Raw genomic sequence first — 14,291 nt, 5'->3', positions numbered from 1 at the left:
ATCTTTTAAGAAGGACATTATCCAGCATGACCACAACATAATGATCACACTTAAGAAATTTAGCATTGATTTAATCCTGTTATCTAATATACGTTCTGTAGTCAAGTGTCCCTGGGCATTCTAAGATCATGCATTGCATTTAGTGATAATGTCTCTTTAGTCTTCTTCCATCTGACACTGTCCTAAGTTTTTTTTGTTTTCTTTTCTCTCTCTCTCTCTCATGACATGGACATTTCTGAACAGTTCAGGCCAGTTGTTTTATAGACTGCCTGTCACTGATTAGGTTCAGTAAAACATTTTTGGTGCGAACGTGACAAAGGTGATGTGTCCTTCTCAGGGCACCACGTCAGGATGCCCATGAGGTCGGTTTGTCCCTTTGTGGCGATGTTAAGTTTGATCACTTTGGATCTCAGCCCCATTTTTTGAAATGGAAACTTATCTGGGTCCTCCTTTCTGACTTTCTGTGGAGATCACCTTCTGGAAGCTGTCTGAACGATAAGGTGACATAATAATAACATATGTAATCTTAGTTTAGCGTATTTTGCCTCCAGTTACTATTTTTACACTTGTGATTTATTCCAACAACTCTGGTTTGTGAAAAATAAAATGAATAAGTAAGCTCCCCTCTCTACTTCTTCATTACCACTGGGTAGAGGTCTTTAGTTCTAGCCCACACTGGCTGTATGTCCATGTCTTCATCTGTAAAATGGAACTTGCCTTCTTCACCTGGCAGGGCCATTGAGCACATCAGACAAGACATGGACACTAGAGCAGTTAGAACCTGGGAAGTGAATTTCAGGTTAATGTATAGACCCTTGCAGTTGTAGCTCTTTCTCAAACCCCTTCTGCTTTCTGATCTTGGCCAAGGCAGTGCTCTTGGATTGGGTGGGGCTCCCTGGGCCTTGGCTGTTTCGGGTCTGGGACAAGCCCATGGAATATTTATTCCCAGGGAAACCCATGGTGGGCACAGCTGCAGGGAGTGGGGTGCAGCCTCGGTACCTCTGAAGCTGCCCCCACCCCCGGCCCGACCTCGGACGCCTCAGCCACACCTTTGCAGGGAGCAACACAGCTTCTGCTTCCCTCCTGGAGGCTCTTCACTAAGTTTTCTTACCACCTTGGTGACTTTCAACAGAAAAAAACAAGAGAGAGGGAGATTTGGTGTCTAGGAGAGAGGCATCCTTGTGTTTGAAGGTTCGAATGGCAGTACTAGTGGCGTTTGTTGAGTTCAGCCATTTCCTGCAACACAGGAACTGGGTTAATGTTTTTCTCAGCTCCTCTAGATCACCTTCCACTTGCCTGAGGTGCACTTCCTTGCTTTCTGCGCCCTGAAGTGGGAAACTTTTTCTCTGTCCCACACTGGAATTCTATTTGGATTCTCTTCTGTGACTCAGGATTAGGTCCAGCTCACCCTGGCTAATGTCCACAGCAGGAAAGTCACTAAGTGAGGCTGTGGGTGCTGTTGCTGCTGAGGCTGATTGGGGCCTTCCTTTCAGACCAAGGATAGCAGCATCTATTTTCTGACATAGCAACCGGTTACACCCCCATCTCTCACTATCTGTGTTTCCCCCCGCTCCTCCACTTTAAACAGTTTCTGATTGACTCTTGTTTTGTATGTGAGAGCAGATTTAGCCCAAGAACCTGGAGAATGTTTAACCAAACATTCTTGGCTTTGTTGTTGATGGTTTTGTTTTTTTGAGGTAATATAAATCACCTTTTGATATATGTGATAGGATCCCCTGAATTATTTTGGGCAAATCACTTAACACATTCCAGAGTCCAGTTTCCTCGTGTGGGAAAGGGATCTTTGCTAACATGCTCTTCAGGGTTCCTTGCAGTTTCCTGCTGTGATAGTTATTCTATGATCTAAAAATTTAAGCCCGTTCCCTTCTTTCAGATTGAATTTTTGCTAGAGGCTCAGGAAGCATTTCATTCCTTATCGTTTTAGAAACGTCGCTTCACATAATCAAAGGTGACCAAGTTCTCTTAAAATGAATGGCAAGAGTGACGTATTTTTCTTACATTCTTTTCTAATCAGTATTTTGGGTTTGTGCTGTACCGAACAACACTTCCTCAAGACTGCAGCAACCCGACACCCCTCTCTTCACCCTTCGATGGAGTCCACGATCGGGCCTATGTTGCTGTGGATGGGGTAAGAATTGGCTCTGAACTGTGTATGTCTGCCCTAACAGGGAGATGTGTGGTCTATACTTGGTAACATGGCATTCGAGGCCTTTGCCCATCTTTCCAACCTCAGGCTCCGCCCCTCCTCTTAATATCCCTTAGCTGTGCCCCTCGCTTCCTGATGTGGCCTCATTCATGCTCCATCTGCCTGGAACACACCCCGTCTCCCATCTTAACCTGGAGGGCTGCGCTCAAGGCCCTACCTTCTCGGAAACCTTCCGGGTCTCCCCAGTCCAAGGCCATCCTCTCTGACTGACCATAGCATGTCACCCTTGTCCTCTTTGCTCCTTGAGGACAGGGTCCATTTTGTGCGTGCCAGAGCGGTGGTTCATTTAACTTTGTGCCTTCATTCTGCGTGACAAATTATATTCAGAAGGATTGTTCGTGATAATTATAGCTAAAATACGCAAAGAACTTTGTTTCATAACAAAGTAAATATACATTTTAGGATTTCCATTCCTCTCACTGAAACAATCATGTGAAAGAACACATGAAGAGATTTTCCTAACCAAGAAAATTTGTTCAGAAAATTTAAAATTTAAAAATTTCCATTCCATTGTCATCAGCGGCTTTAATTCAGTGGAACAAGTTTCTAAGACATTCTGTATGTGCTGATGGCAGTTGTTTCTTGGATTCCAATTTAGGGGTTGTCTTAGTGAATTGTGGTCAGCATAGCATCAATTTTTTTTAAAATCTCACCTTTTAAAAAATTAGGAATATATTGCTGCTAAAATACCTGTTGTTTTCCCTCATTCTCTTATATAATTTTTGTGGTTAATGTAGCATATCAGGTATTTTGAGGTGAGATTACTCCACCTAACTCTCTGATTTTATCTCCTTTATCTGATTTTGTCTTGTCTCTCCATGTTGTTTTTAAACTACTTTTTATGACTGCCTTTTGTGCTGGGAGAACACGTAGCGGTTCCTGTAATGGGAATCCTCCCCTGGAATTTTTTGCCTCCATTCCTTTCCTATTAAAAATAGATGCACAGCAAAACATTCCAGAGTAAAGGAAACCAGCCTAGACCTTTCCTTGCTCTGAGCTGTGTCTGGCGATTTTCCTGTTTAGAAAGCATTGATTGGAGGAACTTCACCACCTGACTGGTGACTTGGGCAAAGGGGCCATCAAAGCATTCTCTCCCAAGTTTGGTGACACTTTACGGCAGGAAAACAAGTGCGGAATTAGCTAGCGAGCTGCCTCTCTGCTGATCTTCTCACCCTGGTTAATTCTTGTTTGGCATTGAACCCACAGGTCCCCCAGGGAATCCTTGAGCGAAATACTGTGATCACTCTGAACATAACAGGGAAAGCTGGAGCCACTCTGGACCTGCTGGTGGAGAACATGGGGCGCATAAACTATGGCAGATATATCAATGATTTTAAGGTAGGACCAGCCACACTGTCAGGACTGAGATTCAAAGATTGACAGTACTGTACCTAAGCTATCCAAGGAAGTCTTTGTAATCCATTTTAAAACTCTCACACATACATTCTTTCCCTTCAGCCCTGTTAACATAGAAGCAATTCTTAAAAGCACGAAAACTTTGCCAAATTTCATGAGTGAACCTACCCTGATTTGTTTTGCAACCTAGAACTTGGGTTATTTTGAAGACTTGCATTCCTCTGCAGGTGATGAGAAAGTCGAGACAGAACACTTCCCTTGTGTTGAGTTCAGTTATCCTGTAGAAAGAAACAGAAAGAAGAAGTCACACTGCTGGGCTTTTCCTTTGTTTAAAAAGCCCACCTACCTCACGAAAGGCACTCCCTTGCCCACAAAGCTAGCTTATCGCTTCGTCTGCTCCCTTTTCTGGGTGTGGACGATCCGTGACAAACTCTTGGATTGTAGAAAGCCTGTTGGATTGTAGAAAGCCTGTTCCCTTGGTGCACTGGGTCTCACCTCTATTGGTTACTCTGTGCCCAGATGTCTAATTCCAAATATGTTTTCCTAACACATTTGTGTAGAGCATTATTCAACAAACATTTGTTAAGCTCATACTCTGTGCGAGATGCTCCATGAGGAACTTTTGGGGGTGCAAAGATGTTGAGATACAGGCTGCCCCACGAGTAGCTCACCATCTACTGGAGGAGAGAAGGCCTGTACCAAAGAAATTATGGCACCACCCCGTCTAGGACAGGACAGGTGTCTGGGGCTATTTCCTGATTCTTTTGTTTTGTTTTTTTTTTGTGTGTGTGAGCAAGATCAGCCCTGAGCTAGCATCCATGCCAATCCTCCTCTTTTTGCTGAGGAAGACCGGCCCTGAGGTAACATCTGTTGCCAATCCTCTTCCTTTTTTTCCCACTTTTTCTTCCCAAAGCCCCAGTAGATAGTTGTATGTCATAGTCGCACATCCTTCTAGTTGCTGTATGTGGGACACCACCTCAGCATGGCCCGACAAGCAATGTGTCAGTGCGCGCCTGGGATCCGAACCCGGGCCACCAGTATCGAAGCACGAGCACTTAACCGCTAAGCCACGGGGCCGGCCCTACTGTTGGTGTTTCTTATCCCAATTTGCTTTTCCCAGGAATTCAGGGCTGGAATGCAAAGACGCCTGAAGCCTTTCCTCCCCTGCCCCCAACCCCAGCTCATTGCTTTGTTTCTCCTTTGCAGGGTCTTATTTCTAACCTGACCCTTGGTTCCAAAATCCTCACAAACTGGATGATCTTCCCACTGGACATGGAGGATGCAGTGCGCAGCCACCTGGGGGACTGGGATGGCCATGACAGTGGCTGCCGTGATAAAGCCTGTGCCCGCAGCTCATCTAACTACTCACTCCCAGCCTTTTATGTCGGGAACTTCTCCATTCCTAGTGGGATCCCAGACTTGCCCCAGGACACCTTTATCCATTTTCCTGGATGGACCAAGGTATGTGTTTTCATGGAAAGTGTTTGAATTCAGGTCTCGAACACCTGGTTTTCAGTGTCTGATCAAGAATCAAAAAGAATTGCTAACTAGATGTTTTGTGACAGTTTGGGAGTGAAGGGTTTTCTGTGTTAGTTTACCCATTCCTCAGGAGTGGGACCATGGCAGATCTTTGGGGATTCAATGACCAGCTGGAAGGTGTACCATCTGCCCCATTTTCATTGACTGATAACTTCCTTTACTGAATGATGGCTTTCCTGCTTCCTCTAAGAAAAATCGTGGCCCCTTTGAAGACTGATTATGAGGGGCACTTCCTCTTTATCCTGAAGAAAATCTGGTCCAGGCAAAGGGGTGCATCTCTGGGAGAGCCTGCTTTTCTTTTGTCCATGCCTAACCCTGTACTCCTATAACACCCCCACTTTCACACAGCCCTGTGCCCTGGGGCATCCACCATTGTCTGTATGATCCTCAGCTCTTCCTAGTCATTCCTCTTTATTTTTTGAAGACATTAGCATGTCTTCCTTCACCGTTATCTTCTCCACTTCGAGTCCTATTTTCATCCTAGATGACCTTACCATGATTCAGTTATTAATTCAACAAATATTTTTCAGTGGCTACTACGTGCCCAAGCTTGGTGCCAGGCACTAAGGCTACAATAACAAATAAAACCAGATATGGTCCTTGCCCTCATGGAACTTAAAGTCTAGTTGGAGAGGCAGACCTAAATCATAGAATCACCCAAATTAAATGATAAAACTGCAGCTGCAATGGGTGCTAAAAAGAGATATGAGGGTTGATAATTGGGGCATTTGACCTTGTCAGGGAGGTCAGGGAAGCCTTCCCTGTGGAGGTGATGCTTGACAGAGATGTGAAGGATGAGAAGGAATAAACAGCAAAATGGGGAGGAAAACATGTTCCAGGCAGAGGAGATAGCGTGTGCAAAGGTCATGTGGTTAAGGGAAAATGGCAAGTGTGAAGAACTGATAAAGGACCCAAATGTATGGAACACAGAGAAAAGGGAATGTGGCTTAGACAAGAGGCTAGAAAGTGGGTAGAGACCAGACTGAGATAGGCCTTATGGACTACATTAAAGTTTTGTCTTTGTGTTGAGAGCCATTGAAGTAGGAGAGTGATTTGATGTGATTGTGATGTGACAAGCCTCTCCGACACCAGTGTGCAGAATGAGTTGGGTGAGGGTACATGTGGATTCAGGGAAACTATCTAGGAGGCTAGACCATAGTGTCATTGAGAGACTAGAATAGTGGTAGCCAAGATGGAGATGACATTAACTATTTGAGAGATGTTTGAAGTTAAATCAATAAGGTGTAATGATGGATTGGATATGTGGTTTTAAAAAGAAGGACATATCCTGGATGACTCTTAGGTTCTAGGGCTTGCAACTGGGCAGATGGAACCGTTTACTGGAAGAAGAAGTTTCAGGAGATGACTTGTGCTGGCAGAGCAAGATCGTGAGTTTGACTGTGGACAAACTGAGTCTGAGAGGTCTTGGAGAAAAGCTGAAAGAAGGTACTAGAGAAGATACTGGAGGAGGGCTGTTGGATCTATGAGTGGGGAATTCAGAGGAAGGATCTGGACTGGGAATATACATATGAGATAATTTATGTATGGATGGTCATTGAAAATGTGGGTTGGATGAGGTCCTCTAAGGAGAGAGGATATGGAAGGAAGAAAAGAGAACCTAAGGCTGATATTTGAGAGGGGCAAACATGAAAGAGTGAGGAGGAGAGACCAAGGAAGTATGAGGAAAACCAGCATTTACGCTGCCAAGAAGACAAGATAAAGGCAGAAGCACTTCTACCAGCTTTATCAACAAGGAGGTCACTGGGACCCTCAGTAAGTGCTATGCCAGTGGAGTGAAGCGTCTGCAAGCCAAATGCATTCTACTGAGGAGAGGAGGGTGAACGCATGAACGTAAATATGGATACTTGAATATAAACATTCTTGGGCCGGCCCCGTGGCTTAGCGGTTAAGTGCGCGCTCTCCGCTACTGGCGGCCCGGGTTCGGATCCCGGGCGCGCACCGACACACCGCTTCTCCGGCCATGCTGGAGCCGCTTCCCACATACAGCAACTAGAAGGATGTGCACCTATGACATACAACTGTCTACTGGGGCTTTGGGGGATAAAAATAGAAAAAGTTTAAAAAAAAAAGAATATAAACATTCTTTTTGAGAAGTTTGACTCTGAAGGAGAAGAGGAAAAAATATATTAATAGCTGTAAGAGAAGAGGGCAAAAGATGCACATGACGTGTGTGTAATAAACGCCCTTTTTATTTTTTGCTTTTTAAATGTTTATGCAAATATATTTTCATTCTCTGTTTGAGGTATTTTCTAATTTCCCTTATCCTTTCTTCTTTGACCCATAGATTATTTTAAAATAAGTTGTTTAATTTCCATATATTTGTGGGGGTTTTTTTTAGCATATCTTATTTTCATTGATTTCTAATTTAATTCTTCTATAAAACTTCTAGAAAAAGGAGAAAAATCTTCATGACCTTGGGTTAGGCAAAGACTTCTTAGATTTGACACCTAAAGCATGATCCTTAAAGTAAAAAAATTGATAAATTGGACTTCATCAAAATTAAAAATGTTTTCTCTTCAGAAGACATTATTAAGAAAATGAAAATCCAAGCCACAGACTGGGATAAAATATTTTCAAATCATATATCTAACAAAAGACTTGTATCTAGAATATATAAAGAATTCTTACAACCTAATAATAGGAAAACAAACAACCCAATCAAAAAATGAGCAAAGGATTTCCATAGACATTTCACCAAAGAAGATATATAAATGGCTGATAAGTACATGAAAAGATGCTTAATGCCAAACATCATTAATTATTAGGGAAGTGCAAATCAAAACACAATGAAATACCACTTCACACCCACTAGAATGGCTATAATAATAAAAGATAGACAATAACAAATATTGGCAAGGGTGTAGAGAGAAACAGGAACCCTCCTGCATTGCTGGTGGGAATGTAAAATGGTATGAATACTTTGGAACACAGTTGGGCAGTTTCTTCAAGGGTTAAACATAGAATTACCATGGGACTCATCAATTCTACTGCTAGGTATATAACAAGAGAAATGAAAACATATGTTCACATAAGGACTTATACACAAATGTTCAATCAGCATTATTCCTAATAACCAAAAACTGGAAATAATTCAAAATGTCCATCAATGGATGAATGGATAAATAAAATATGGTATAGCCATACAATGGAATAGTATTCCATGGTAAAAAGGAATGGACTACTGATACATGCTACTACATAGATGAATCTGAAAAACATTATGCTAAGTAAAAGAAGCCAGTCATATTGTATGATCCCATTTATGTGAAATGTTCAGAAAAGGCAAATCTATAGAGACAGAAGGTAGATTAATGGTTGCCTAGGACTGAGGGTGGGAATGGAGTGTGACTGCATATGGATATGGGCTTTCTTTTGGGTGTGATGGAAATGTTCCAGAATTAAATTGTGGTGATTATTATATGATCTTAAATTTATTGAGATTTGTTTTATGGCCCAGCATATGGTATTTCTTGGTGAACATACCTCTGAAATTTTTTTTTTTCTTCCTGAGGGAAATTGGCTACGAGCTAACATCTGTTGCCAATATTCCTCTTCTGGCTGAGGAAGATTGGCCCTGAGCTAACATCTGTGCCAATCTTCCTCTATTTTGTATATGGGATGCCGACACAGCATGGCTTGATGAGCGGTGCGTAGGTCTGTGCCCGAGATCTGAACCTGTGAACCCTGGGCTGCTGAAGCAGAACCCACGAGCTTAACCACTATGCCACTGGGCCGGCCCCCATACTTCTGGAATTTTAAGCTCTACTCTCCTCTCTCTGGCCACATGTTTCTATCCCCCAAACTCTCCTGCGTCCCAAGCTTGCTCCTCAGTCTTATTGGTGACCTGAAACTCTCCGCCATTAAGGCCACAGTTCTTCCCTCTCCAGCCTAGACATCACCACTACCCTTTTTTAAGAGCCATCAGTCCCCTGGCCCCCTTGCTTCTCCACTCTGTCTCTTTCATCCTGCATTTTGAGTTGGTCCACCATTGGCCTTTGCTGGTTTGCCAGTAACTGATCGCTGCTGGGGGGCCTCTCTAGCACATTCATCAGGGCCATGATCTCCTCACTGCCTGCAGCCTCCAGAGTCCCCCAACTTGCCCAGCAGTCCTCAGTCTCTCTCATCCGCCTTTTCCTAGCTGGCCTTTCTAACTTCCATCACTCTCCTCAAGCCACCTTACTCTTCCCCCCACACCATCCGCTGAGGACTCGCCCTCCTTGGCTGCTATCAGGTGTAGCTCCTTTGTTCCTCTGCTTCCTGTCAGACTTATCTCTCTACCTCCACCCTCGCTTCCTGCCCAGTGGCTTCTAGGAGGAAGTCTAAGTTCTGAATCCCCTCCCCACCTTCTTCCTCCAGGCCAAGATCCTGTTCTCGTGCTTTCTCCTCCTGCATTTTGTCAGCCTTTCTGTCTTCTCTGCCAGCTCCTGTTTTGCAGCCAAGTGATATCTGGGGGCTCTAGAACCTAAAAACAAAGTGAAGCCCTCCCTGGACCAAGCTTGTTCTGTTCCCTTGCTCCTTCTTTTCCTCCCCTCCTCTCTTCCCCCTTCTCCCTTTGGCGTCCTGCTGTGTCATATATTGCCTTTGTTCATGATCTTTCATTCCCTCACGCTGCCCACCTGGCCATCGTGTATTCATCTGTCAAGACTGGCATTAATTCCCCTGTGAAACCTTCCCAGACCCTTAGTCCGGGAAACAACTGGCTCCGTCCTCTTTTGAGCCCCCTGTATGCCCCACCTGGACTCAGCACCGTGATGCTTCATTGCACTTAGGTTGGCACCTTGGTTTCACCCACTGGGTCATAAGCTTCATGAGGGGCATTTTTTAAAAATGCCCAGCTTATTCACCATCCTGCCCTCCTCCCTGGGCCTGGTTGCTCTGTAAATGCTTTCGGGTGAACAGGTGCACAAGTGGCTATGTTGCTGAGTCCCTGGGAGGAAAGCGAATGGGAGGCATGTGGGCCCTCAGGCAATGCTGCTGGTGATGAGGGGCTTTGCTGGGTGCTATGGATACGGGGCCAGGACAGATGAGAAGACCCAGACACTAATCATTGCTCACCAAGTGGTGTCAGTTTAGTGCCTTAAGAGAAAGAACTTTCGGGCCAGCCCCCTGGCTTAGCGGTTAAGTGCGTGCACTCCGCTACTGGTGGCTCAGGTTTGGATCCCGGGCACGCACTGACGCACCGCTTCTCCAGCCATGCTGAGACCGCGTCCCACATACAGCAACTAGAAGGATGTGCAACTATGACATACAACTATCCACTGGGGCTTTGGGGGAAAAAAAAAAAGGAGGAAGATTGGCAATAGATGTTAGCTCAGAGCCGGTCTTCCTCAGCAAAAAGAAGAGGATTAGTATGGATGTTAGCTCAGGGCTGATCTTCCTCACAAAAAATAAAATAAAATAAAATAAATTAAAAAAAAATATTTAAAAAAAAGAGAAAGAACTTTCAGGAGATGCAAAGCAGAAAGAGAACAGATCTGTTACGGGAATTATGAGAAGAGCTGTGGCTCACATGGGGCTTGAAACAGACCTGAAGGATGGATGGCCCTTCATCAAAATCAGACGGAGTTTTGCCAGAGAGGGAGTTTCAGATGGGAGAATAATAAAAACAAAGGTGCAGAAATGGAAAAGCATGGGATGTTTTTGGAGGTCAGAGGGGATTCACCTTGGCCAGGTCATAAAGATGTCATGCCCAAGAGCTACTGACCCAGGCATTCTGCTCCACACTTAGAGACACTATCTCTATCATCATCGAAAGAGGCATTATGTGGTAGGATGTTGCATCATTATCTCCAGTTTGCTGATGAGCAGATAGAGGCTCAGACAGCTCAGTAACTTGTATGAGTACAGAAGTAGGTGGTGGAACAGCTCCCTGAGCCCCAGGTCTGTCTGACTTGAAGGCTCAGGTGAAAAGGCAGGCATCATTGTACAGGGCCTCGAGACCAAGGAGGAGCTTGGGCTAATTATCTAGGCAGGGGCTCTTATTCCATCAGTCTGATGAATATTCTGCACCTTCATGCTTGAAAAGTACATATAGACACAGTATCTCAATGTGTCAGAGGGATCGGACCCCCCCAAAGCCCATCTGATCTGAGTATGTCCACTCAAAAACTAGTACACAAATATTCACAGCAGCGTTATCCCAAATTGCCGAAAAGTGGAAAAACCCAATGTCCATCAACTGATGAATGAATAAACAAAATGTGGTGTATCCATATAACAGAATATTATTGGGCAATAAAAAGGAATGAAGTGCTGATACATGTGACTATGTGGGTGAACCTTGAAAACATGCTAAATGAAAGAAGCCAGTCAGAAACTACGCATACTGTATGATTCCATTTATATGAAATGCCCAGAATCGGGAAATCTATAGAGACAGGAAGATTAGTGGTTGTCTAGAGCAGGGAAAGGGGGGTGTTGGGAGGGAATGGGGAGTGAATGCTAAAGGGTGCAGGGTTCCTTTTCGGAGTGATGAAAATGTCCTAAAATTGACTGTGGTGATAGTGCACAGCTCTGTAGTATACTAAAAACCACTGAATTGTACACTTTAAATGAGTGAATTGTATGGTATGTGAACTATATCTCAGTAAAGCTTTACAGACACACACACACACACACACAGGCCCATCCACAGGATCTGTGGACCTGGGTTGCATAGGTCTAAAGGTCAGAGGACATAGATCATACGTAAAATAGAGCATACATGCTTTCCGTTACTTTCTGGCGAGCAGTGGTCCCTGCTGCTGAGGATAGTCCCAGGCCAGCTCCTGACGTTCTGAATGATCAGCAGACTCAGAACAGACAGATCCCACTACCTCACAGGGTGCTGAGTTATGACTTTTGGGAGAATGAGCACTTTGTCACATGTGGGAGTGGGGATGCACTCAATGACGCCTGAAGCCCCAGCCATTTCTAAGACTCTGTCTCCTTCATCCTCCTCCATCAGGGAGGCCCTGTCGAGGCCTTTGTCCCCAGCCTCTTGGCTATGTTATTCACTTGCTATAAAGAAACTACCTTGATTTAGTGAATGAAGTCACTGATAAGGGTGATTCATAAGATTAAAAAAAATCACTTCTGATTAGTCTGGACTTGAGTCGGATGTGGCTTTCTGGTTAAATGCCAGAAAGTCAAGCGGGATTTCAGTGGGAAGCGATCAGGCATTTTTTGCTTTGTCCAAGAGACACACCCCAGTGTTTTGTCTGCACAGAACTCTTGTCTGACCACAAACTCCCTAAGATAGGCAGTGTTCTTCAGTGCTTCGGCTGTGTCATATGTGCCATACCTAAAATGTCGTGTTCTGTCAATGCAGTGACAGTTGTGCTGTTATCTCTCCTTCAGATGGGTGTGGGTAAGTCTCATATGAATATCCTCTGCAGCCTTCCTGGATTTTTTAGTATCTTGCAGTAGGTTTGGGTGCATAACAGAGCCTTGTGGTGAGAAGGGTGGGATAATGTCCTATTTTTCCTCAACCTAAATTATGCTTTGAAAAGCTAAGAATCAAAATAGAATACTGACTAAAAGCAATTTTATTTTTTAAAGGCAAATGTTCCTTCTTTCAAGGTGTAAAAAAAAAAAAAATCACAAAATAAAAGAATTTATAACAAAGGGCTGACAAAAATCCCTTTTATTTTAAAATTATTTTTACGTCTTGCTTTTGAAATTTCCAACCTTCTAATCACTTGGTCTCTCTGGTGACCAGTCCTATCCCGAGGCCTGGTCACCAGAGAGACCAAGTGATTAGAGGGTTGGAACATTCAGTCCCACCCACCAACTTCCGGAGTGGAGATAGGGGCTGGAGATTGAACTCTATAAAAAGTCTTGAACAACGAGATTCAGAGGACTGCTGGGTTGGTGAACACATCCAGGTGCTAGGAGGTGCACCTGGAGAGGGCTAGAAGCTCCGCATCTCACCTCCCAGACCTTGCCCTGTGCATCTCTTCCATCTGGCCGTTCCTGAGTTGTATCCTTTATAATAAACCCATAAATATAAGTAAAATGTTTTCCTGAGTTCTGTGAGGCATTCTAGCAAATTATTGAACCTGAAAAGGGGGTCACTCAGAAATACAGGTGGCCCAGAACTTGCAACTGGTATATGAAGTGGAGGCAATCTTGTAGGACTGAGCCCTTTAATTTGTGGGATCTGACACTAGCTCTAGGTAGGTGGTGTCAGAATCTAACAGAATTATTGGACACCCCGTTGGTGTCCAGAGAATTGGAAAATTGGTTCGTGTCAAAGAAAATATCCCAGAAAGAATGAGGAGGGAAGTGTTAGAAAATGCAGTTGGAAAGGTGGTCTCGTGGCCTCATGTACCAAGGAGTTTGGACATTACCTTGAGAACTTTGTAGAACTAGGGGAGGTTTTAAGCTTCAAAGTGATGTGAGTGGATATGGCAACAGTATGTAGAATGTACCAGATGATGACTGACTGTTGAGCATGTGAACGTGCTAGACAAGGACACTGCTGGTGGGGAAACATCATAATTAAACATTGTCATTTCAGATAGTGATAACAATTAGGAAAAAAATAAATGTGATGTTGCAACATAAAGTAAGATGTGGGGGTGAAGATGTTGCTATCTTATATGGTGTATTAGTTATCTATTACTATGTAACAAATTACTCTAAAATTTAGTGGCTTAAAGCAGCAATAAACATTTATTGTCCTCACAATTTCTCTGGGTCAGGAATTTGGGACCGGTGGGGATGGGCAGTTCTGGGTCAGGGTCTCCCATGAGGTTACAGTCAAGCTGTCAGCCAGGGCTGCATCATCTAAAGGCTTGACTGGGGCTGGAGGTTCCACTTTTGAGGTGGCTCACTCACATGGTTGGCAAATTGGTGCTGGCTGTTGACAAGGAGGCCTCAGTTCTTCCCCACACAATTCTCTCCACGGGCTACTTGAGTGTCCTCATGACATGACGGCCAGCTTTCCCTTGAGTGAGGAAAGAAAGAGCCAGGCAGAAACTATCCTATGTTATAACCTAGCCTTGGAAGTCACATAGCATCATTTTTGTCACATTCTGTTGTTTAAAAGAGACTCATTAAGTCCAGTCCCTGTTCTTGAGATGGGAATTAGTTTCTACCCTTTGAAGCCAGAAATTGTGGAGAATTTATAATATTTTAAAACTATCAAATACGGAGTGGTCAAGGA

The 14,291-nt window shown here is 44.0% G+C and overlaps 1 protein-coding gene across 2 annotated transcripts in view; it reads left to right on the top strand.

Annotated features, from left to right (window-relative positions):
* GLB1 (galactosidase beta 1) overlaps window positions 1-14,291 on the top strand; it is a 94,608-nt gene that overhangs the window by 69,605 nt on the left and 10,712 nt on the right. For both annotated transcript variants that reach the window (XM_058554586.1, XM_058554578.1), the window contains exons 13-15: window positions 2,036-2,149; window positions 3,434-3,565; window positions 4,790-5,044. In XM_058554586.1, the coding sequence (XP_058410569.1) occupies window positions 2,036-2,149; window positions 3,434-3,565; window positions 4,790-5,044 (501 nt within the window). The remainder of the gene's footprint in view (window positions 1-2,035; window positions 2,150-3,433; window positions 3,566-4,789; window positions 5,045-14,291) is intronic.

Source organism: Diceros bicornis, chromosome 2, assembly GCF_020826845.1.
Source record: "Diceros bicornis minor isolate mBicDic1 chromosome 2, mDicBic1.mat.cur, whole genome shotgun sequence".
Lineage (NCBI taxonomy): Eukaryota > Metazoa > Chordata > Mammalia > Perissodactyla > Rhinocerotidae > Diceros > Diceros bicornis.
Note: the sequence above shows the minus strand (reverse complement) of the source record. Positions and strands in the feature narration are given on the sequence as shown.